This window comes from Choloepus didactylus, chromosome 2, assembly GCF_015220235.1.
Source record: "Choloepus didactylus isolate mChoDid1 chromosome 2, mChoDid1.pri, whole genome shotgun sequence".
In the NCBI taxonomy this organism is placed as follows: Eukaryota; Metazoa; Chordata; class Mammalia; order Pilosa; family Megalonychidae; genus Choloepus; species Choloepus didactylus.
The window spans coordinates 182,115,714-182,138,463 of record NC_051308.1 but is presented as its reverse complement, the minus strand read 5'-3'; the positions used below and the strand labels follow the sequence as shown (position 1 = coordinate 182,138,463).

General features: G+C 40.1%; 1 protein-coding gene across 3 annotated transcripts in view; it reads left to right on the top strand.

Moving 5' to 3' along the window:
- The window catches only part of PGM1 (phosphoglucomutase 1), a 79,857-nt gene that overhangs the window by 11,957 nt on the left and 45,150 nt on the right, over window positions 1-22,750 (top strand). The window contains exon 1 of one of the 3 annotated variants that reach the window (XM_037827022.1): window positions 21,059-21,421. The exons of the other annotated variants lie outside the window; for them this stretch is intronic. Coding sequence (XP_037682950.1) covers window positions 21,122-21,421 — 300 coding nt within the window. The 5' untranslated portion in view covers window positions 21,059-21,121. Of the gene's footprint in view, window positions 1-21,058; window positions 21,422-22,750 lie in introns of those variants that run through there. 3 annotated transcript variants of the gene reach the window in all.

Below are 22,750 nucleotides of genomic sequence, written 5' to 3'. Positions count from 1 at the left end.
GTGCAGTTTCATGGATTTTTTTTTCAATTTTTATTCTAGTACCATATGTAAAACCTAACATTAACCCTTTTAACCAATTCAGATATATATTTCAGTGCTGTTAATTATGTTCACAGTGTTGTGGTACCATCACAACCATCCCTTACCAAAACTGTTTCATCACCCCAAACAGAATTTCTGTACCAATTAATTAAGCATTAACTGCCCCTTCCCTACCACCTGGCCCCTTATAATCTGTATTCTGGTGTCTGACTCTTTGAATTTCCTTATTTTAATTATTTCATAATTTTACTCAAAATGATGTCTTCAAGGTTCATCCATGTTGTTGCCTGTATCAGAACTTCATTCCTTTCACAGCTGAAAATAATCCATTTTATATATATACCACATTTTATGTAGCCATTTATTGGTTGATGGACACTTGGGTTACTTCCATTTTTTGGTAATTGCCACTATGAACATGAGTGTGCAAATACATGTTCGAGTCTCTGCTTTTGGTTCTTTTGGGTATATATGTAGAACTAGGATTGTTGGGTCATATGGTAATTATATATTTAACTTTCTGAGGAATTACCAAACTGTTTTCTACAGTGGCTGCACCATTTTTCATTCCCACCAACAATGAATGGGTATTCCTACTTCTCCACATCCTCTCCATCACTTGTAATTTTCCAATTTTTAATAGTAACCATTCTACTGGGTGTGAAATGGTATCTCATAGTGATTTTGATTTGCATTTCCCTGATGGCTAATGATGTTGCGCTTCTTTTCATGTGCTTTTTGGCCATTTGTATCTCTTCTTTGGAGAAATGTCTATTCAAGTCCTTTGCCCATTTTTAACTGAGTTATTTTATTTGTCTTTTGTTGTTGAGCTGTAGGATTCTTTATAAATTCTGGATTATTGAACCCTTATCAGCTATGTGGTTTCCAAATACTTTCTCCCATATAATGCTTCTTTTGGTAAACAAGATTAGATAGATAATAATGATATTTTGTCTTGGGAAGAGTAATTCATTAATTCAATAAATATTTATTGAGCACCTATTATATGCCAGGCCCTGTTCTAGGAATAGGGATACACCAGTGAGCAGAGCACCGTTTCTATGCTCATGGAGCTTACCTTCTAGTGGCAGGAAACAGACCATCACTATATGTGTCAGGTGAAGGTAAATGCTCTGAAGGAAAATACATGATCAAGGGAGAGGGTGTTGTAAGATGGGTTTTTGTTTGTTTTTTGTTTTAGTGAGGTGAGGTGGTTGAAAAGACCCCTCTGATAAACCTCGTTTGAGCAGAGACCTGAGTGAAAGGGTATACCCTGTAGATATCTGTGAGAAGACTTTCAAGCAAGGAGAATAGTTAAAGGTAAAGGCTAAGCATATTTAATGATTTAACATTATAAAATTATGTTCCCAATAAACAAATGTAATATAAGCTTTCACTATAACAAGGGCCCCAGTATACTATGAAGCTGTATGTATGGTATATTACAAATAAAATGTTATTGTATTATCCTGAGATATAATAAGAATGATATAATCAGCACTGATCAAATAATTTACAATACATTTGTTTGATCTCTTGCACTTTAGAAGAACTTTCAGGGGAATGATTTGAGTGGGCTACATCTCTAAGAACAGTTAAGCAGGAAAGTTTGAACTGATCCATTCTTTTCCCCCTAAATTCCTCTGAAGTCCACACAGACATACGCAAAGTCAATCTGTTGGCTTTGAAGCTGTGCTCAAAGTTGGGGTTCACTTTTTAAAAATGGCTTCTGAGCATGTGAAGTAAGTATTTCAGGGCTCACCAAAGGCTTCAGTTGGGAGGATTTGGAGAAGATTTTTCTCACTTGGTGTCCTCAAAGGGAAAAAAATCACAAAGGTTTTCTTCCACAGAATGAGTTTGGGAAAGAGAAGAAGATGTGCCTTTGCCTTGGGATATGCAAATGGATATAAATTGTTTGTTTCTTTAAGTAAAGGAAGTCCCCCCTCCCATTGCTTCTTCCAGTTACTTCCCAGAACTAAGAGATAACGTTGCTGAGGCATAAAGATAGAAAAGGTGAGTCAAACCCTGAATAAACCACAGTGGGACTGCCATCAAATCATGTCAATAAAGGTTTAATTCATGAAACAGAAATAGCTTGAACATTATGTTTTGACACTGGAACGTTTTCTTGCCTTTTTCTCCCCATGACGGCTCCAAAGCATATATGAAAAGATCAAATGTGATAGATAGTTGGTAGTACGAAAAAATTTGGTTGGCTTCTCCAACTTGCTAGTAAATGGTGGAGCTGGAACTAGGACTCAGTTCTTCTGATATTTCATCCAGTTGTTCTTTTCCGTAAATAAGAATATCCCAGAGCAAGTAATTCTGGGAATTATAGTTCCCTCGTTTAAAATTTGGGAAAACTGGATTGGACATTGTTAAGTAGGACCTTTCAGAGCTTTTAACATACAAATGAGTTCTGTGAGTTTGCAAGAGGATCCCATGGTCCTCTTCCACAGAATGATTTTGGGAAATACAAGTCTATACCACACTGGCTTGAAGTGCCCATCCATAACTTATGGGAGTCTTCCCGGATTTAAATTTAGTTTCTTCCCTTTAAACGGTTTTTAATGACATGTAAGGAGGGTGAGATCGTGTTTTCCTATAGATATATATTACATGGCTTATTTTGGCAACTAATATATGAATTTGTTTCTGACTGCTATTGAGCATGTTTGATTCAGCCCAAACAGTACTTTCCTCCCAGGTTACCTCAGGGTAGGATTTTAGGGTAAGTGACAAAAGTCCTTCTGATCAAATATTAGTCCTCTATACTGTACTCCCTACGTGCTCAAAAGCATCTTTGTTGCTGAAGGGTCAGGTGAAATGACTGCTACACTGTGTGAGTCCAGAGATCTTAATCAGTGTGGTGTAGTAGCCATTTGGGGACAAAACCAACCAGTGTGAGGACCACAAACACAGGCAATGAGCTCAAGATCAGCTGGTCAATTACTGTACTGTCTCCTGGGATATGATAGTGAACAAAACAGGCCCAATCCTCATCTGCTGGGGACTTGCAGTCAAGTAGGTTTGGATTGGAGGACAGGTGGGGTACAGACAAGCAAACCAACAATGCTGCAAGGTGCAGTAAGCACATTATGAGGGTGAGCAGGCCAACCATGAGAGAGGAAAAGAGGTGTTCCTGATTGAGTCAGGGAAGTGATTCAGCAGGAAAGTGACAACTCATCTGAGACCTAAAGGTGAAGAGGAGAGAAGGGTGTTCCAGGCAGAACCAGAGGTGAGAAAGCATGGCATGATGAAGAGGTAGGTTGTAGACACTCCCAATATTACATTCTTTTATCATAGTCGTCACTCCAAGGAGCAATTGCACTAAAAACACACCTCATGTTTTACATTTTACAAAGTAGTTCCACATGCATTGCTTCATTTCCTCTCTACACCTCTCAGGTGTTCCTAGCCACTGTCACCGAATCAGGAAAAGAGACTGAGGACTGCCTCCACTGTTCTTAGAATGTGAATGACGTTACACTAGAAAACACAGACCTCCAGGACAGTGTTCCAAACGCCAGATTCCCTCTAGGAGTGGCTGAAAACACTGTCAGTCTTGGGCGAAGTTTTAAGCAGTTAGTGAGCATTCGGAGTGGGGAAGTGGACAGACCTTGTTACTTGAGTTGAGGCCACTTTTCTCACTATTGGACTGAACTGAAACCAGTTTATGGAATCATATTGTAAAAGAGGAGGCAAAATCCATGGCAAGGCATGGTTGTTTTTCTTCCTTTGATGATTCATATAAAAATGGAAACAGACAGAAGGATATAATTCTAGGACTATCAGGCCTCCCTGGGGTTAATGGGACAAATCGCTATCGTCCAATTAACATGGGAGTCGCATCTTCATATGGGATCGTTTCTAGAATTAAAGTAGAAGATGAAATTTGACTACAGTCAAAATCATCTTTAAAATCTCTTTGGGAAGTACATTGGAAATAAACATGAGCAATACAGTATGTGTCTTTAAATATCAGAATCACACTCAGCACAGCAAGATGCTCATACTTTGAGAAGCATATGCTCATTGGGTAAAATGGTGGCAGAATTGCCCATGCTATTTAAATCTCACTCTTTCCCCTTCCTCTCCCTGTCAGTTATATAAAGTTAAATTTGTGCAAGATAAATTTGTGTATGATGTGACACCACTGCAAATTCCTGCTGCTACTCCGAGTTGCACACATGAGAAGCACCTCAATCATAATTCAATGTGATTTGGAGCTCTTTGTCTCTGTGGCTTTCTACTTGGCTTAGATTTGAACTCTCTGATAGTTTTCCCTGAAAAGGCTTGGTCCTCCCATTGTAGCTCAGTTTTAGCTGCTCTGGAAGATGAGATTCAGAGGTGCCTTCCTAGAGTCCCCAAAGTGAATTCCAGGTACACCCTGAGCTTATATTTTAAGTCAAACCATTTATTCAGTTACATAGGTTTAGCTATTGTAACAGAGACTCACTTAAACAAGATGGAAATTTCTCTTGTGGAATAGCCTGGTGCTAGCTGGCCAAGACTCTTATGATGGATTCATGGTTTTGGGACCCAGCCTCCTTCAACCTTGTTGCTCTGCCATCTTTAGGGTTTTGCCTTTGCCGACCTGGTTGCAGGTGGCTTCCTCCCACCCCCACCCCACAGCCACATTCCAGTAGTGGGTAGGGGAAATAGATGAAGGGGCAGTGCTTTTTTCCTTTAAACAGTCTGAAAATTGCGCCTCATTCCTGCTCACAGTCCTTTGGCTAGATCTTAGTCACTTGGCCACATGTGCCTGCAAGAGGGGCTGAAAAATGTCAACTTTATATTGGGAGGTCATGTGACCAGCTAAAAGTGGGTGATTCTATTTCTTTAAGAAAGGGAAGAACACCTAGAATTTTCTGCCATGGCTCATCTCTTTGGCCATGCAGATAACCAAACCCATTCTCATTCCCACCCATAAAACACATTCACAAGAGCAACTTACAGAGACATTTTGAAGATGGCTGTTGAAAGCTGATGCTGACATTTTGGAGAAAGCCCTTTTGAAACACAACCTTTGAGCAAGCAGACCCCAGCCACGTGCCTTCCCAGCTAACAGGTTTTCCGGACGCCAATAGCCATCCTTCAGTGAAGGAAGTTTTCCAGGTAAAACCTTCTGAACTCACCCCCTCTGGTGAATCAAAGAGCTGCAAAACAGTGTCCAGCTTTCGCCAGAATGGGGAGTAAACTCTGAAGGGCTTTCCAGCATCTGCCAGCAGGAAATACACCTTCAGGGAAGCAGGAGAAAGGAAAGGATGGCTCGAGAAGAAGGAGGCAGAGAGGTAGCCACGGCAGAGCACATCCCGGGGCTCCAGCAAGCGACCTGGGTGCCTCTCAGACTGGGCTGCCTTCCAGCCCTGATATCCAAGAGAAAAACCTTCAGATCCGGGAGCCAAGTGGTCCACCACCCTGCTGCGAAGACTGCCCCCTCTTTTGGTAAAGCCTCAGCTACTTATACTTCTTAGGAAAGTGCAGACTTAAAAAGCCAGCAGCCCAGTTAATGTACTCTGAAGGAAATAGTAATACAAGAGTAATGCCAATTCCAAGGTTTATGGCGTGAGACGCTTGCTTCACATTGCACTTAGATGACAAATCTCTTGACAAATCACCTACCTCTTTGTTTTCCAGGTGAGATAATGATAAGACCTCCCCTAACTTCCAAATCTCATCCAAACAAGTATGGGGTCTAAGGAATGAACACTGTCTTCCCTTGCTGGCAGGCTGTGGTGCACCAGCTCCAGAACTGTATTTTATCTATTTATATTATTTCAATATTTGCATGACATGACTCTAAACATTCCTTCTAAAATGGGCCATACAGAAAATTTAGATTATGTTCAAGGAAGATAGGAATGTTTAAATAAAGGAAAAAAATTATCAGTGGGAAAAAAAAAACTCACACACATTCACCCCTACCCATCGGAGACACCCAGATTCCTTCCAGTTACTGAGTCAGTTCAGAGTCCACAAACTGGGTGATGTCGTTCTCTCCAACAGGTCTATATGTGGCTCCTTGTGGTTCAGCATCCAATAAATTTAAAGACAACTTAGCCCTCTACCTCCCAACATACATATACTATACATATTAGCTGAATAAAAGAAGACGTTTACAATAAAAACTCCTATTAAGAAAAGGAAAGGATGGGAACACATGTCATATTAGTGTTCACATTCTTCTGGCCGGGAATGCAGAGTCCCTGGCAGGGGAGTCCTGGGTGCCCTGGTTCTGCCCTCTGGAAAGAGTTCTCTTATTCTCTATCCTGTGTGCACACTTGGAAGTTGACACTGGAGTGTAGCCCCTGAAAGGCTTTTGGGGGCTGCACAGCTTTTGCAACCTCCTTCTGGCTGATGAAAGTTTGGGAGTAGGAGGATAGGGGAAGCTTTTGCTGGCCAGATTTATGATTTCTTTGGCTATTTAGTTCACTCAAAAACTTAATAGCCTTTGGTCTCTTCAGTTCCATGTGCTGGTAACCACAGCGAAATTTCTCATCTACGTAGAGTCAAAAAGCATGAAAACAGAGTTTTATTTACTGGTTTCTGTGCTCTGCCCCTTCCTGGATTTCTCCATAGCTGATGACCACCTCAAAATAATAGGAAATAATAGGCTTGGGTAAGAAGGCAGCATCCTTAATCTGATCTTTGTTGGTGGGTTGGTTCCTGTTGTCTGGCAGGGAATCCTAGTGTGCTGGTTTGAATCTATTATGTCCCTTAAAAAGCCATGTTCTTTAATGCAATCTTGTGCGGGCACACTTATTAGTCTTTTGGTTAGGGTGGGAGCTCTTGATTAGGTTTTTTCCAAGATGTGACCCACCCAACTGTATGTAAGACCTTTTGATTAGATTACTTCCATGGAGATGTGACCCCATCCATCCAGTGATTAGTTCACTGGAGTATTTTTAAGAGGGCTTATGGAGAGAAGGAGCTCAGAGAGACATTTTGGAGAGCAGCTAAGATGTGTAATCCAAAGTTTGCTCCCAGGAGAAGCTAAGAGAGGACTGCCTGATGCTTAGAGAGAAACGCCCCAGGAGAACCAAGCAGAGAGCTGAGAGAAGCTGAGAGAAGCTAAGAGAGACAGAAACCCAGAGACATTTTGGAGAAAGCCATTTTGAAATACAACCTGGGAACAAAGGACCAGCAGATGCCAGCCACGTGCCTTCCCAGCTGACAGAGGTGTTCCAAACACCATTGGCCTTCCTTCTGTGAAGGTACCTTCTTGTTGATGCCTTAGTTTGGACACTTTTATGGCCTTAGAACTGTAAATCTGTAACCTAGTAAATCCCCTAGTAAAAGCCAATCCATTTCTGGTATTTTGCATAATGGCAACTTTACCAAACCAAAATACCTGGGAAAGACTTGAGGCCACAGCCTTTTCTTCTGCTAAGCCTGATACTTCATGTATGGGTAAACAAATAGTTGGCACTTTCAGCTCTGCACTGCCACAAATTACTGGACTTGGGTAACTTAGTTTGCATACCACAATCAAAGAAAACTTCCCTTAGCAAACCTGTAACTCCATTTCTGTAGATTAGCTAGCTCTAGCCTGAGCTCCTCTCTGTATTGTGGCAAGAAGTAGACAGTAAACACTCGTGTTCTGAATCCTCCCAACCTATTGGGAGCTACAGGTTTCATTGGCCAGTGATCTAACTTATGATCTGTAAAGTAAGTAGCAATTGTACTAAATGGTTTGCCATGACAAAAAAAAAGCATGCAAATGTCATGTATTTTATATTCTGTTTTGGTACAGAATACCAGATTTTCTTATTAATTAAAATGTAGGTTTGGCTACCTATAACAGAGTTCCAAAATTAGTTACTTAAACAAAATAGAAGTTTATAGTAATAGAACCCCTTCTGTAATAGATTGGGTGTGGGCAGTCCAGGGCTGCTGTGGTGGCTCCGTTGTGTTGAAGGACCGATGTTTGTTGCTCAGCCTTCCCTAGGGTGCTGTCAACATCTGCTTAGTCCAGTATGGCCGACTATCACCATATCTCCATTCTAGCCTGCAGGAAGGGAAAAAAGAGAAAGGAAGACATACTCCTTATCAGAGGTTACCATGTTGTCAAGCTAAACATTGAGGATTCTTTCAAACTAAATGAAGGGGTGTATTGATGTTGGGGGGACAACCAACAGCTTCTACCACAGTCTTCCAGATTTGGTGAAAATCACTCAGCCAATTTCAAATGATGGAGTTACAGAGGCAAGATATGTAACTAAATTTTTGGAAGACACCTTGGCTGTCATTTATTCCAACCACCACCTTAGAAAGGAACCAAGGCACAGATGTTCTCATGGAAAATTATTTTTAAAATAAACTAATTTATGTATGTATTCACATACCATATAATTGACCCATTTAAAGTATACAATTCAGTGTTTTTTAGTATATCCACAGAATTCTGCCACCATCACTACAATCTATTTTTAGAATATTTTTGTCCCCCCCTTTAAAGAAATTCTGTGCCCATTAACAGTTAATTCCATTTCTCTCATCCTCCAGCCCTAAGCAACCACTAATCTACTTTCAGTCTCTAAGTTTGTATGTGAGCTTTTATGTGGACTGACTGTCCAGTTTTGGTTGCCAGGCAGGGTAAGTTAGCAAGGAAAGCCCTGGAAACATGAGAAAGCAAAGGTAAAGGATTTGTATATCAACAGCGTCAGACTTAGTATCTCATGCCTCTGTCCACACTGTCCTGGATATTGTAGATACAGAGTCGAAGATGTCCTTATTCTCAAGGAGTCTCCAGTTAAGTGGGCGAGATTGACACATAAACAGACATATCACTCAGTATAATAAGAGCTAATACCCAAGGAAAAAGAGATAGTATGGGAGCTCAGTAGGGGCATTTGCCCAGCCTGAGGTCAGGGTGGGATGGAGTGTGGCCAGCATAGACTTCCTGCAGGAGTTAAGCGTATTTTTTCTCAGCAGACTCTGTCCAAAGCAAACCAGGCTGTCAAGAAAAGGGAAGAGAAATTTCTCTAGGAGAATAGCTTCTTCATTTTCATGAGTGTAAGCAATCAGATTTCTTTTTTTACAAACATATTTGAACTTATATATCCAAATTAGTTTTGTACCCTGCCAAATTGCCACTCTGGGAACTGTACACTTATTCCAGTGATGTGTCTAGTGCTCAGAGCATTTTGAAACTCCTCTATGGGAATTACTTTCCCGCCAGTTGGTTTATGGGTCACCTAGGAAAACCAGTCACATTATTTTATAGTCATGCCTCATCTTTCACCTAAAGCAATGTAATAAGGTTTGATCACCCACTTTATTCATTAGACATGGCTCCAGCCAATTCTTGTCTCTTTTCAAAGTTAAGTATATTCTCAAAGGATGAAATTTGTTATGACTGAGGACTTTCAAAGAAAGTACCACAGATTGTAAAGACAGTTTCCCCAAAAATAGAGTTCCAGAAATGTTAGGATGATATCAGCATTGTTTTATTAAATATATTGCTTCTAAAGGTGCTTGTTTTGAAGGCAATAGGACTAAGTGAGATGAATACACTCTGGTGTAATCATGTAAAATTAGTTAAAATATTTTATACTGTTTGAGCATGCAGACATGTAGAGAGGGTCTTGGAAGGCAGTTCAGGCTGAGGAAGATTCTGGCATTCTGATTATCTTCTTCAGTCTACTGTGGTGGCCTGGGGGTACAGTTATCTCCCATTCTGGTGCACATCTGAACATGCTTTGCTTAAGGCATTTAGGAGTTGTTCACATTGGGAAGTTTTGTTAAGACCCAAGCAGGAAAAATGAAGATTTATCTGGCCCTGATCTAGAAAGAAAGTCCTGCCGGCTCTAAGTCACAGAAGCCAGAAACCTAAACATTAAGCCGGTGCCCACCTTCTGAGAAATTGTCCCATGATTGCAGTGAAGTCAGGAAATGGAGCTGGGATGGCATAACCAGACAGGGACAGGGAGAGGCCTTTTGCTTCAGTAAAAAAAGCTAGTATGTCACACTGCTTCCTTGGAAACTTAGAAAAATGCATTCTATGGAGCAAGATTAAATACATTTTAAAGGACAGTTTTAAGATGAAGCAAAAGGGAAATTCATGTAGGAAACTCAGATGGAATTAGGAGTAAGATTGACACCTGTCATGAAAGCCAGCTGGCTCTCTGGGTTGGGCCACACAGTTGCCACTAGTCAAACTGAGAAAAACAGTCACAAAACTTACCATAGCCAGTTTCCCCATTTGTATATTTGATATGAAAAAATAATAATATCTGCCTTGAAAGATTCATGTGAGAATGAAAAAAGATTTGTGAAGCACTTTACCGTAGTGCCTGACATTGTAAGTGCTTAGTAAACAAGCTTAGCTCTGTGGTTCTACAGTTAGTATGATGATTCCACACACTGAGACCATAGGAGGGCAAAGGGAAGGGACAAGGAGATGGGCCTAGGGGAGGCTCTTCTGCATCTATCACCACACTTACCCCCTGGATATCCTATCCTGTCTCTGTCTACAACATTATCCCTTGGGTTTGATCACAGTTGCTGTATATTTCAGTTGCAGGCCCATTGATTTGGGGCCTTAACCTGGTATGATTCATGTACCAGAAATGGAAATAGATATTTCAGGATGGATCTGTGGATTGGTTACCAGGCCCAAGCCAGTGTCATACCACAGATGAGAAGCTGCAAGAAATTCATGCTGGCATTGCAGTAAATCTCCTGGTATGCATGGATTTGCTCATTCAAAAGAACCTTGTGTTCCAGCCATTGTGTGAGGTGATTGGGGATAAAAAGATGAATAAGACAAAGTCCTTTACTTAAGATATTCATGCTAGCAGAGGAGACAGGCACATCCATGCGTAGTTACAAAAATATGGTGTGAATACTAGTGTATTAAGTTTCTCATGGATGCTGTGACAAATTATCACAAAAATTGAGTGGCTTAAAACAATAGAAATTTACTTTCACAATTCTAGAGGCCAGAAGTCTGAAATCAAGATGTTGGTGGGGACATGTTCCCTCTGAAGGCTCCAGGGGAGAATACTTCTTTGCTTCTTCTAGCTTCCATGACTCCAGGCATTGCATGGCTTGTGGCTGCATCACTCCAATCTTTCATCACTCTTCATCGTCACATGGCCTTCCCCTCTATGTCTGTGTCTTCTCATCTGTCACTTGTCGTTGGATTTAGAGCTCGCCAGTAAGCCGGGTGCCCTCATCCCAAGATCTTTGACTTAATTACATCTACTAAGACTCTTTGTCCATGTAAGTTCACATTTATAAGTTCTGGGTAGACATATCTTTGGGGAGGGGGCACCATTCAACCCACCCACTCAACTAGTATGAGAGGAGAAGTTAAGGGAATTATGGGAACACAAAGGAGGGCCACCCAACCCAGCTTGAGGGGAAAAGGGAGAACAAGGATGTCTTCCCAGACTGGGTGATTTTTGAGGCAAATGCAGAAAGATAAAGAGGAGTTAGGGATGCATTAGCCAAGGGTACAGCGAGGGGTCAGAGTGTAGCTGCTAGTTTAATGCATATAGCTAATATCTCTGTTGCCCTATTTAAAAATATATTAATGACAATAATCAACAATAAGGCTTCGGAACTCCATAATCCACAGTGCTTCTGTAGGTGCCGTCTGACTTAATGCCAAAATAGAAGACGGGATACTTAGTGGCTCACTGAAATTTACTGAATTATTTTAGTTCTTAGTGGTAGGTAGGAATTGAAGACTTTGGTTCAAATATCAGTTTTACAATATCATGTATTCTGCTTAACTTATTTGAAGCTTGGCCATAAAACAAGATTAATTCTAACATATCCATATTAGAGGGGTATTAGGAGAATTAAATGAAATAATATGCATGAAAAGATTTTGGGTACTCTAAAGTACAATACAAATGTGAGTTATCACGTTGTTTTGAAATTCCACTTTTGCTATGGGAAAGTCACCTCACTAGACTAATGTAAGCCTCCTGCCAAAACAAATCTCTGCATGTGTTTTTTATCTAGTGTCTCTCAAAGTCCACAACTCAGATGTGCTAAAGAATAACCACAAAGGTACAGGCGTGATACCATTTTGAGAAGCTTAGAAATTACTTCTTTTATTTTAGAAACCTGTTGCAGTATAATCTTTGGTGTTTGATTCCTGGATATACTATTTATAGGCTGTTTAGTCTTAGGCAAATTGCTTGAGCTCTTTCTTTATTCATTTGTGAAATTAAAATAATATGTCACAGAGGGGTGTTTAGGAAATAATAAGATTATGCATAGGAAGTTACCTAGCTTAATGTCTTACACATATGAGCAGGTTGCCACGTGGGGCTGATGGGGGTTTTTATGGGAAATACAGGCACTTTAAACTTCTTGCTAATAGTTCCTCAGCTAGCTCCTGCCTTCTCAGTTTTCACTTCTCTTCTCAGTTTTCCCAATGACATATCAAGATGTTCCACACCTGTTTGCCTATAACTTTCACATTGGAATTGCTTTTTATTTTTTGCGTAGGACCTAAGCAAAAAACAAAAACAAAACAAAATAAAACAAAACCTGTTCTACAGAATTTTAGTTTTCAGTAATGTAGCATCAGCCCAATAATCAGCTCAAAATGAACACAGCAACCAGCCTAAAAGAAGCAAAAATGTCCCTGAGTTAAAAGTACAGATCACAGCATTTGGTATTTGCATACCACCAGGTCTACCCATCAGGGCATTACGATAATGGTTCTAGTAAATGGTTGGATGGATCTGTTTGCTCCAGGAACTGCTCCTTGATATGAGGGGTGCCTTCCATCCTACAAACACTTACTGAGCATTTTCTCATTGCTCAATTTCGTGCTTATGCATTTGGGGCACACATGGATGCATAAGACAGTCCCTGCCCTGTGGAGTGGGCATTACAACAGAGTGTGAGAAGAAATTAGGCATTAGGGTGCCTTGGGAGCACTAGGGCCAAGAGCATGGAGGGATACTCAAAGGAGGATTCTCAGGGAAGATAGTATTTGAGCCAAGTCTTGAAGGATGATTAAAAGAAAACCAGGAAAAAGTGAAGACACAGAGGGATGGGGAAGACAGTCTCTGCTGAGGGAGCTGGACATGCAAAACATGGTGGCCTTTAGAGAAATAACACCATAGCCTTAGGCTTTAAAATAGGACTTATGAGGTGTTTTAGTTTCCTTGGCTGCTCAAGCAAATATGATACAACAATTCCACTTAAACAATAGAAATTTATTAGCTTATGGTTTTGAAGCTAAGAGAATGTAAAAATCAAGGCATCATCAAGTCATTGCTTTCTCCCTGAAGACTGGCATTCTGGTGCTGGCTGTCAGTGATCCTTGGTCCTTAGTCTGCCATGTGGCAATGCACATGGCAGTGTCTCCTCGTCTCTCCCTTCTCTTCCACGTTCCCTTGATGTTCACCTTCTTGCTTCCTATGGCTTTCTCTGTGTGTCTGAAGTTCATTCTGCTTGTGAAGGACTCCAATAATAGGATTAAGACCTCATTAATAAGTTCTAGTTAACAATGGGAACGCACCCACATGGATTAAATATAAGAACCTGTTTTTCTGGGGTACATACAGCTTCAAACCACCACATGTATTTAAGTGACTTGCCCAAGATCATCAAGATACTAAAAAGAATCAAGAGTTGGGATTCAAACCCAGGTTTCCACTTTGATGAATTCCTCAAGATGGACATTTTTAATGGAATTATCTAGAGCAATAGCTCAGGGGTCTTCAAACCTTTTATTAGCTCTTTTATTGCTAGAAGAGAGGTGGGAAGGCAAGACAGCCAATGACTGAGTTTCTACCACATAGGTCCTTAACTGCTGAGGCTTTCTTCATACCCAGATAACAGTTAGGAGTAAAACTAGAAATTGTAATAGCTAAGGAAGGAGAGATTGAAGCCAAAAGCTTGTACTTTCAAGGGGAGCACTGGATACTAATGGGCAGAGACAGAGAGCTCTTCATAGCACTCATATCAGAAAGCAAACTTCAGTGTGGGAGAGAAAAGTGGTAAATTAGAGGGAGATAGAGACCAAAGAAAACAAGAGAAAAAGAGGGACATGGCAGAGTCAGTACCCTTGCCCCTTCACTGACATTGGAGTAATAAAATGTAGGAAATAGCAGAGCCACATTGTATGTCTATTTTTTGGTAATTTTTGTGTGTCTGTAAATGTGTAATTTAACTTACTGTACATTCACTATACAGTATGGATTTAGATCAATCAACCCAAGTTAAAAGGCTTGCCATGATGAAAAAATTACTTCACATTCAGTGCTACATGCTCTGTAACCTGCTGGTTAAAGAAAGTAGGTTATAGTCTCGGCAAACTGATAGCTCCTTAATGTGTTACGGAACAAATACTGTGACCCCCTTTCAAATGTATGTTATTACTACCCCTTATAAAAAGCCTTTTAGGTATGCTTAATCTAAGTTTTCCATGATTCTCCCTTTCCTTGGAGATCATATGATAATTCTTGAACTGGGTCTTATGATAACCTGTGCCTGTATGTTAAGGCCCTCCTTTGTTGTCCTCAAGCCTTGCTATCAGTTGAGCCTTAAGGTCAAGGAAGAGTGCTTTGCTGCTGCCCACACCTCCTTGAGCCACCACTCATCCCAGGGATTCCCACAAATGGTTTGGAGGGAGAAAATGCCCCCCTTTTTTAGATTGCTGCTTTAAAAGCTCTTGTTTATGGAGTATTTGCCACTGACTTGCTAATTACACAGAGGGCAACACAGTGTGGTAAAGAGTGTGGGCTCTGCTGTCAGATTGCCTGGGCTCAAAACTCATCTCCTCAATTGACCAGCTTTTTGATGATGGGCAGATGACATAACCTCTGTGTCCTTAGTTTCTCCATCCATTAGATAGGGGCTGAGAATTACACTGTTGACCTCATAGGGTTATTGAGGACTAAGTGAGTTAATGCTTATAAAACACTTGAAACACTGCCTGGCACATGATGACCTACTGTGTTCATCTCCTACTATATGATAACCTTGTAAGCAGGTATCAGTGTCCCTATTTTACAAGTAAGGAAACAGGCCAGAAAGGTGCCACAGCCTGTGAGTGGCAAAGCCCAGATTCAGACCCAGGTGTCTGATTCCAAAGCCCTCTGCTTAGAGCAGGAACTGTACTTGATACATCTTTAGATGCCCCTTTCTCCCTTCCTCCCCTCCCCATATGCCTAGCCTGTGGCAGATGTTGAAAAACTATGTATCACACAGACCAAGCCATAGAATCAGTTCTTTCCAGCCTGGACTCACCTGCTTTGGAGGTTAGGGGATGTGTTAGAGGATGTGGTCAGTCCTATAAGTAACTCTTTCTGTTTTCGGAGGCTGACAGTTTGGATAACACTGAGCAGCTAGTACTTGGCCAGGCAGCGTGGTAGGCACTTCGTGCCTTTCTTCATTTTACTTTCAGAACCTTTCAAGGGAGGTTTTACTATCCCCATTTAACAGAAATTCAGGTTCACAAAGACCCCAAGGAAAAGAATGTCTCCCTTTTGTGGCCTCCATCATTCACTTCCTTTACAGCCGGACATCCTAGTGGGCGAGATCACATAGCTGGAAAAGCCCTGAGTGATGAAATGAGCAGAGGACAACCATACCACTCTGTTCCTCTTCTTAAAAGCCCAGAAACCCTTCAATCACTGAATGGAGGGACAAGTACTACCTGCCACAAAACTCCAAGGAGTACTCATGCCTGCAGAATCTCAGGTGAACGGGTCCACCTTTAGCGACTCCGGCAGTGAGCAGGGAGGCTTGAGGCAGTTAGGGCGCCCCCGTGGGAGGCTGCGGTAAATCTCGCTTGTTTTTCCGTTTTCAACCACGAGAGGGAAACATATGACCATGAATGATTTGAAAATAAAGCAATTTTTTAGATTGACTTTTTTTTTTTTTAACCAAGGATCTTTTAAATTAATTATTTTAATTTTTTATTTAAAGTTTTATTCCCACACCATCCAGTCCATCCTAGGGGTACAATCCATGGCTGTTGGTATAATCACATAGTTAACGCATTCACCACCGAGGTCAATAAGCATCCTCATTTCCTTTGGAAAACAAACAAAAATCCCATACCTCTTATATATCCCTATTATTGACATTTAGCGTTTTACCAAGGAATTAACAAATGTAGCTGCTGGTAAGAGCTAGAATATGAGAAATTCTTATTTTAGCTCTTAATGAATACTTGTAAGGGATTTAAATAAATCCCTTGGAGCCTGAGAATGCTCTAAAAGGGGAACATGATAAAAGTACACATTATATTGACTCATATAAAATTGCCATTTTTGTAGGCCAAAAGCATTGAATATTGGTAATTTTTAATAAGACAGGAGTCCTCTTCACATGTGTTACGTGTGGAAGGGGTTCTTAAGCCCTTCCATCTTCAGATTGGGGAAATTGTTTTTAGATTTAGCCATACAGTTAAAGAATGGCATTCGTGGAGGTGAGAAACACCTTCCCCAGCTTCTCTCTCTCCTCTGGGCTCCCATAGGCCCCTTGTAAGCTCCCAGCTTAGCACCTTTTAGTTAATTTTCTAATGATTTGTTGACTACTGTCTCTCCTCCTAGACCAAAAGCTTCTTGACAGCTTGAGTTCTCTATCTTTCTGTGGTACATACTGCCTGATGAAATGAATGCAATCAATCAGTCAATCAATTTATATAAAGTAAATGTTGGAAAGATGGATGGGTAAAGGGTTGGACAACAGACTGAAGGATGCTAAAGAATGTACATGTTCTGAGGCAGCTATTTTGTTTGTTTTTACTTCAATATCTGCCTCAAGGTCTTTTTGAACTTGGGATTTGGTACAGTTCTGAGCCATCTAGCCCTGGTAATTCTTCTGATCTTGTACCCTCTTCATAAATTAATGTGATTTCTTCTTTTCTTTCAAGGATATTTCCTAACTCAATTAAAAGGTATATAGCCAATGGCTCTCCCAATACAAAGGCATGAAACACACCTTCAAATTTTCAGATTCGGGGTAGTAATAAGAACTAACAACTTACGTAGGCCACTGTTCTAAGCACTTTCCATTTCAAATCTATCTGGTAGATACTATTTTGAATCCACATTTTATAAAATGGCAGCATGGAAATGTTATGTACCCTGCCCAACGCTTAGTAAATGGTCCTCTGCCTGTTGACTGAGGCTCAAGGCAGAAGGGAAGCGGGTTTCCTCTCTTCCTTTTCTTGCTTTTATGCGGCAGCCAAGTAGAGCCTGGCTCGGGGCTGGCAAATAGGACCCAGGCACTTCAGAGCCCTGGTCAACACAGTGAAGAGGTGTAGGTAACAGCAACCCAGTCAGACTACAATGAGCCACCAAGAGAACTGTATCATAAGGCCAGAGGGGCGTCTCCTAGAAGCCGGAGGTAGGATGGGCAGCTTCGCCCCACCAAAGCCTGAGACAGTAGGAACCAGGCAGCTACTGCTGGTCTCTCATCTGTTTATTTCAGCACATCTGCTTCACTTTTTTCTCCCTCTGCCGACCCACTTGCCAACTTGTTTTGTTCTGGTTTTGGTGATCTTTACAAACTCATTTAATCAAACTCCTATGTATATTCCAAATTTATACATCAAATATATTTATTTTCTTTTTAAGTTCTTTAATTGTCTAAGAAGCAAAACTTTCAATGTATTCAAGTTGTTCTCCTATAGTCTAATAGTGCCAACAGCAGATCCTTGCATAACGCATGCTATACCAGCCCTGGTTTTAAAACTTTATATATATTACTTCATTCAATCATTACAAAAACATATGAGGTAGGGGGACATATGAGGGAAAAAAAGTTAAAGAATTTATCCAGTGTCACATAGCTAGTGACTGGCCAAGCTGGGGTTCAGATCCTGTTAGTCAGATTTTAGTGTCCTATACTGTCTGGATCTAATAAGTTAAACTTGTAAACATGGTACATTCCAAGTTATTAAATGTTCTAATAATGTTCATAGTTTTGATAAAATTTTCTTACCCCCTTTAACTTAAAATCACAAGTCTAAATAAGTTACTGAACTGTATATTTTAAATATTTTAAATTTAAATTACAAGCCTAATTTGTTAGATAAGCTAATATCCCAAATCCTCTTTAACAACTTAAAATACCAAATATTCATAGCTTTTTCCCAAACTTACTCAAGAGTATTAATACTTTAAGCTTGATTGATTTTGTATCTCTATATTATGAGTTTGATTTACATCATCATCTCTACTTAAATTCTAAATCTTCCTAGGTTTAAAAATGCCCACTAAAAAAACATTTTCTCACCCCAAGCAATTAGGAGTTACTTTCCAATTGAATTGAGGGTGATGTTGTCATCTGGTTGATGTGCATGTCAGCCTGAGATCTGGGTGTGGAGTGACCCCAGTCCAACAGGGAGACTAAGTGATTTTCTCTCACACCCCATGTTCCCTAATTCTCACATCTGATGAATCTGGGACCTCCACCCAGTAATTAGCTGCCCAATAAATATCTGGTTGATTTAAAGCAAGACAGATAGAATGAATGAAGGATTGGAAAGTCTGTGATTTCTGCTGTGTTCTACTAGGAAGGTATCTTTTTTAATCAGAATGGAGCTGGAATCTTTGAGAAGCCAGGAGCGAAGGGGTTCATAACTCTGCCATTGTGAAATTGATTGGACCCGAGACCAGTATGAAAGTTCCTTGTCTGAAGGGAGTAATCCTTAAATTCCCCATATGGTTTAAAAGTAATTTGTGTCATTGTGAAGGAGTACTTGCAATGCAGGCGAATTCATTAGGGCAAATTGGGTTCACTATGCTCGACAGTAACGTTTCTGAAGATGAAGTTCAACCTTTGCTGGGGAGCTAAAACAAATGAGTTTCTTAATAGCTGCCCCACTTAGTCTGTGCGTCTTCGGAAGCTTAATGTTTTTAATGCCTCTTCTTTTTTACCACACTTCACAGTCCATCTAACATTGCTGCTTCTAGTAATATTTTTATATGAGGTTGAGTTCTATAGTGTCCATAAAATTATGACTCAGGCCCATTTTTAGAATAGAAGCTTTTCTAGGGCAAGGATTATATCTTTTTGGTTTAGTTTTGTATACTGACAAACACCATGCCAGGCATATGTAGCTGCTCAGAATGTTATTCTCAAAGTTCCAGCTTTAGAAAAAGCTTCTCTGGGAGAATGGCAGGCCACCAGCAAATGTGGGAATGTGTTGTGTGGGTGGGCAGAGACGTTTTGGTTGGAGCTGTGCGAGAACCCTCAAGAGCAAGTGCCCCTAAATCTACCTTGGGAGTTCCAGATCTCATTAAGAAAACTACCAGTTATATGGATGGTCGATCTGATATTGTCAATGAACAGATTATTAGGTTGATATTACATAAATCTGAATCTATTATTGACTATGTCAAGACATATTGCTGGCTTAATTTGCAAGCTTATCTAAAAACAGAGAAAACTTTGCACAGAACGTAAAAAGTATGAACAAAAAACCAGAGCATTTGTAGTGGGTTGAAAAATAGTAGATGTGTAAATGACTGTTAGTAAAGCAAGCTCACTTTTTGATTTAATTTTTAAAGAATCTTAGTTGATATACCAAATAAGAGCCAAAAATAAACTATAAAAACTAGTTGCCTTCTGGCTTACTGGTTTTCAACTTGACAGACCTGTCTTGTGCATTGTTTGAGTGTTATGCTGGAGGTATTCCCTGCCCATGGGCTGGCCCCATTGGTCATTTGAAAGGGACCAAGCCCTTGCCAGTGGCTTGTTTTTTGCTCATGGGAACTTTTGTTCTGCCGCTCCTGTGTAGAGCAGCCCCTGAAATATGGACATTTTTGCCTCAGAGAGGGCAGTTGTCCACTTACAGTGCCTGTTCACTTTTGAATCTTGCTTGACAGGTTGGTAGAAAAATGCTGAGATTTTATTTCTGAAGTGGTTATTCACATTTCCCATGAGAGCTTGACTCCATGCATGTCAAACTTCCAAAACATGTGGTGTAACTAGTTTTGGTTAACTTTTTAAGCATCCTTTGCAAGTTCACCAAGACCTTGACAATAGAGCTTATTAATTGGCAACTTCTGCTGAACTGGGTAAAGAACACACATGTATATAGTTAAGCAGATTATTAATAAAACCTCGTGGAGCAAATGGGAAGGGATATTAAATTCATTCAGGCAAAAAATGCAAAGGACTTAAATTCCTTCACTAAACAAATTTCTTAAAAGCCAAGTCTATTTAAAACAGAAATTTTAAAAACAAAATTTAATCTTATGTTAATATTATTTTTCTGAATAATAGATTGATGAAACCTCATGCCCTCAGGAAAAAAAGAGATATTATCTTTTCACTGTTCTGCAATGATTTGATGCACCCTTATCACTTCTTTCTATACATTTAAGGAACAAAGGACTGTTGGTCATTCAGAATATATTTGTAGATCTCTATGCTTCAAGAACTGAGTACTATTTTGTTAAATCTATCTGTTCTATTAGATGAATGTTTTCTTCTAACTGGTATGGCATGTGGGAAGCAAAAATCCCTTGGGTATCAAAACAGTGGTGTGAGGAAACAGAAGTAACTGAGCTCCCTCCCTTCCATTTTTAAGATTGACCTTTTAAGTTGTTGGATATCATGGAACAACTTCAGCTGCAGATGGCCTTCTCAGTGATGAATGCCTAGAGAGGCTCTAGTTTAAGGGGTGGCAGAAGCAGTGAGAGCCATACCAGGGTGTCTTGTTCATGAGCCTGCTTCTCAGGACTGCATCAGGACTGCATTGGCTCTGTCTTTGCCTGGACCTGGAGGGTGGAGGCTGGCAGACATCTGGTGTTTGCAACTGAAGTCTGCTGCATGCATCACCCTTGGAGCTATCTCCACCCTAACAGAGAAATGAGGCAAAAATACCTGAAGGTATTTGGCTTGGTTATGTGGGCATCAGTGTCCTCATCAAAACAACTTGGAAGATCTACTCTGTGTGTGGCCATTAATTTTTTCACGCGGGGCCACAAGAAGAAATTAACCATGCTTTCTCATTGATCGTGATCTTCCAGACATAATCTGTTTTAGTTACTCAAGTGACACCATTGCAGCTTCAGGTTTGAGGACCCTTGACGACTTTCTGGACATTCCTCCCTGAGCCGAGTGGTGGCAATGAAAGATGAGTGATTTTGATGAATGGATTTCTGGGAAATATAGAAAAATGGAAGAAGGTCCTCTCCCACTGTTGACTTTTGCTACAGCTCCCTACTATGACCAGAAACCAGGAACTAGTGGATTACAAAAGAAAACCTATTATTTTGAAGCAAAGCCATGCTATCTGGAGAATTTCATCCAGAGTATATTCTTTTCAATAGACCTAAAAGATCGCCAGGAATCATCACTGGTGGTTGGTGGAGATGGACGGTATTTCAATAAATCGGCAATAGAAACAATAGTGCAGATGGCCGCTGCCAATGGGGTTGGTATACAATAAGTATTGCTACATTTCTGGATTTCCAAATTATCTCTTAGTTTTGCAGAAATATACAAAAGTACAAAGATTTGCGTGTGATGACTTACATCTTAATTCTACTAATGTCCAGTTAAATTTCATTGCAACTTTAAAAAATTGTAGATTGTGAATATATTCCTGAAAGTGCATTGGTTACATTAGCAAATAGAGGAATGTAAGTTCAGTTTCTTCTGGGTCGTGCTCTGTCCCTGTTGCTTGAAAAAGTACCTGTTGCTTTTTAGACATTTAAAATACACCCCCAGCCTTAAGCTGTCTTATCTACATTCTAACTAGCTTCAAGGGGCACCGTATCTTATGTAAGAGGGCTCTAATGAGTGATGGAGAGAGGAGGATTTTATTTTCTTTCAATGGCTTCCTTGTTGAAGTTCAGTCACTTGTCAAACAGGAAAACAAAACCCAGGGCATGCTGTTGTTTATGGATCCTGGTAGTCATGCAGAAATGCTAGGAGGGGATTGGAAAATGTTAGGTGTGAGCCTTCCAAGAGGACCTGTTATGGAGAAACCCGCTTGTAATGACCTTGGGCACAAAGAAGCCCTGTGTGTGGTGAATTTGTGCAGTAGGGTAGAGATAATAACTCCTGTAAGACTATAATATAAGCAGTCTCTTCTAAAGCTCTGCATCGTGGAAAAACGGGTTGACTGGATTAACCAAATCAGAAGGAATATTGTACCAGAAAGCATTGATCTTGGTAATCTAACAATTTGCATAGCCCCACTAATTTACAGGAGAGCAGGCATCAGGACACTGCTGTTTTTGCTCTACGGCTTCCTCTATGGGAACAAAAATATATATTTTAATGTTTTAGATAATGCTTAGTCCTTCAATACCTATAAATTGGAAACAAAATGTATTTCCTTTCTGGAAGAGATTCTGGTTCTGAGAACATAAAGTTTAACATTGCAACCAAATGTTTTCGGTATTCATTTTCAATCTGTTTTAATAATGTTACAAAGCAAGTGTGATTGCAAAAGCCAAATTAAAAACAAACAAACAAACAAACAAAAAAACAAAAATGCTCTACCAAACCAAATTTAAGTGTTTGTAGATCCTAGTGTTTATAATGCAAGCTTTCTTTTGATACTCAGTTTCAGAATCTGAATGCCTCTCATGTAAAAACTGCTGATAAAGCACTCAAATATGAAATTATTATGAAGCATACACATTTTTAAGATAAAATGTGACATGCCATAAATTTCATCTTTAAGGAGAGCTGCAAAGGGAATGGTATTAAGATGCTTTTAATCTTTTGAGAAGGAGCAAATGGAATATTATTT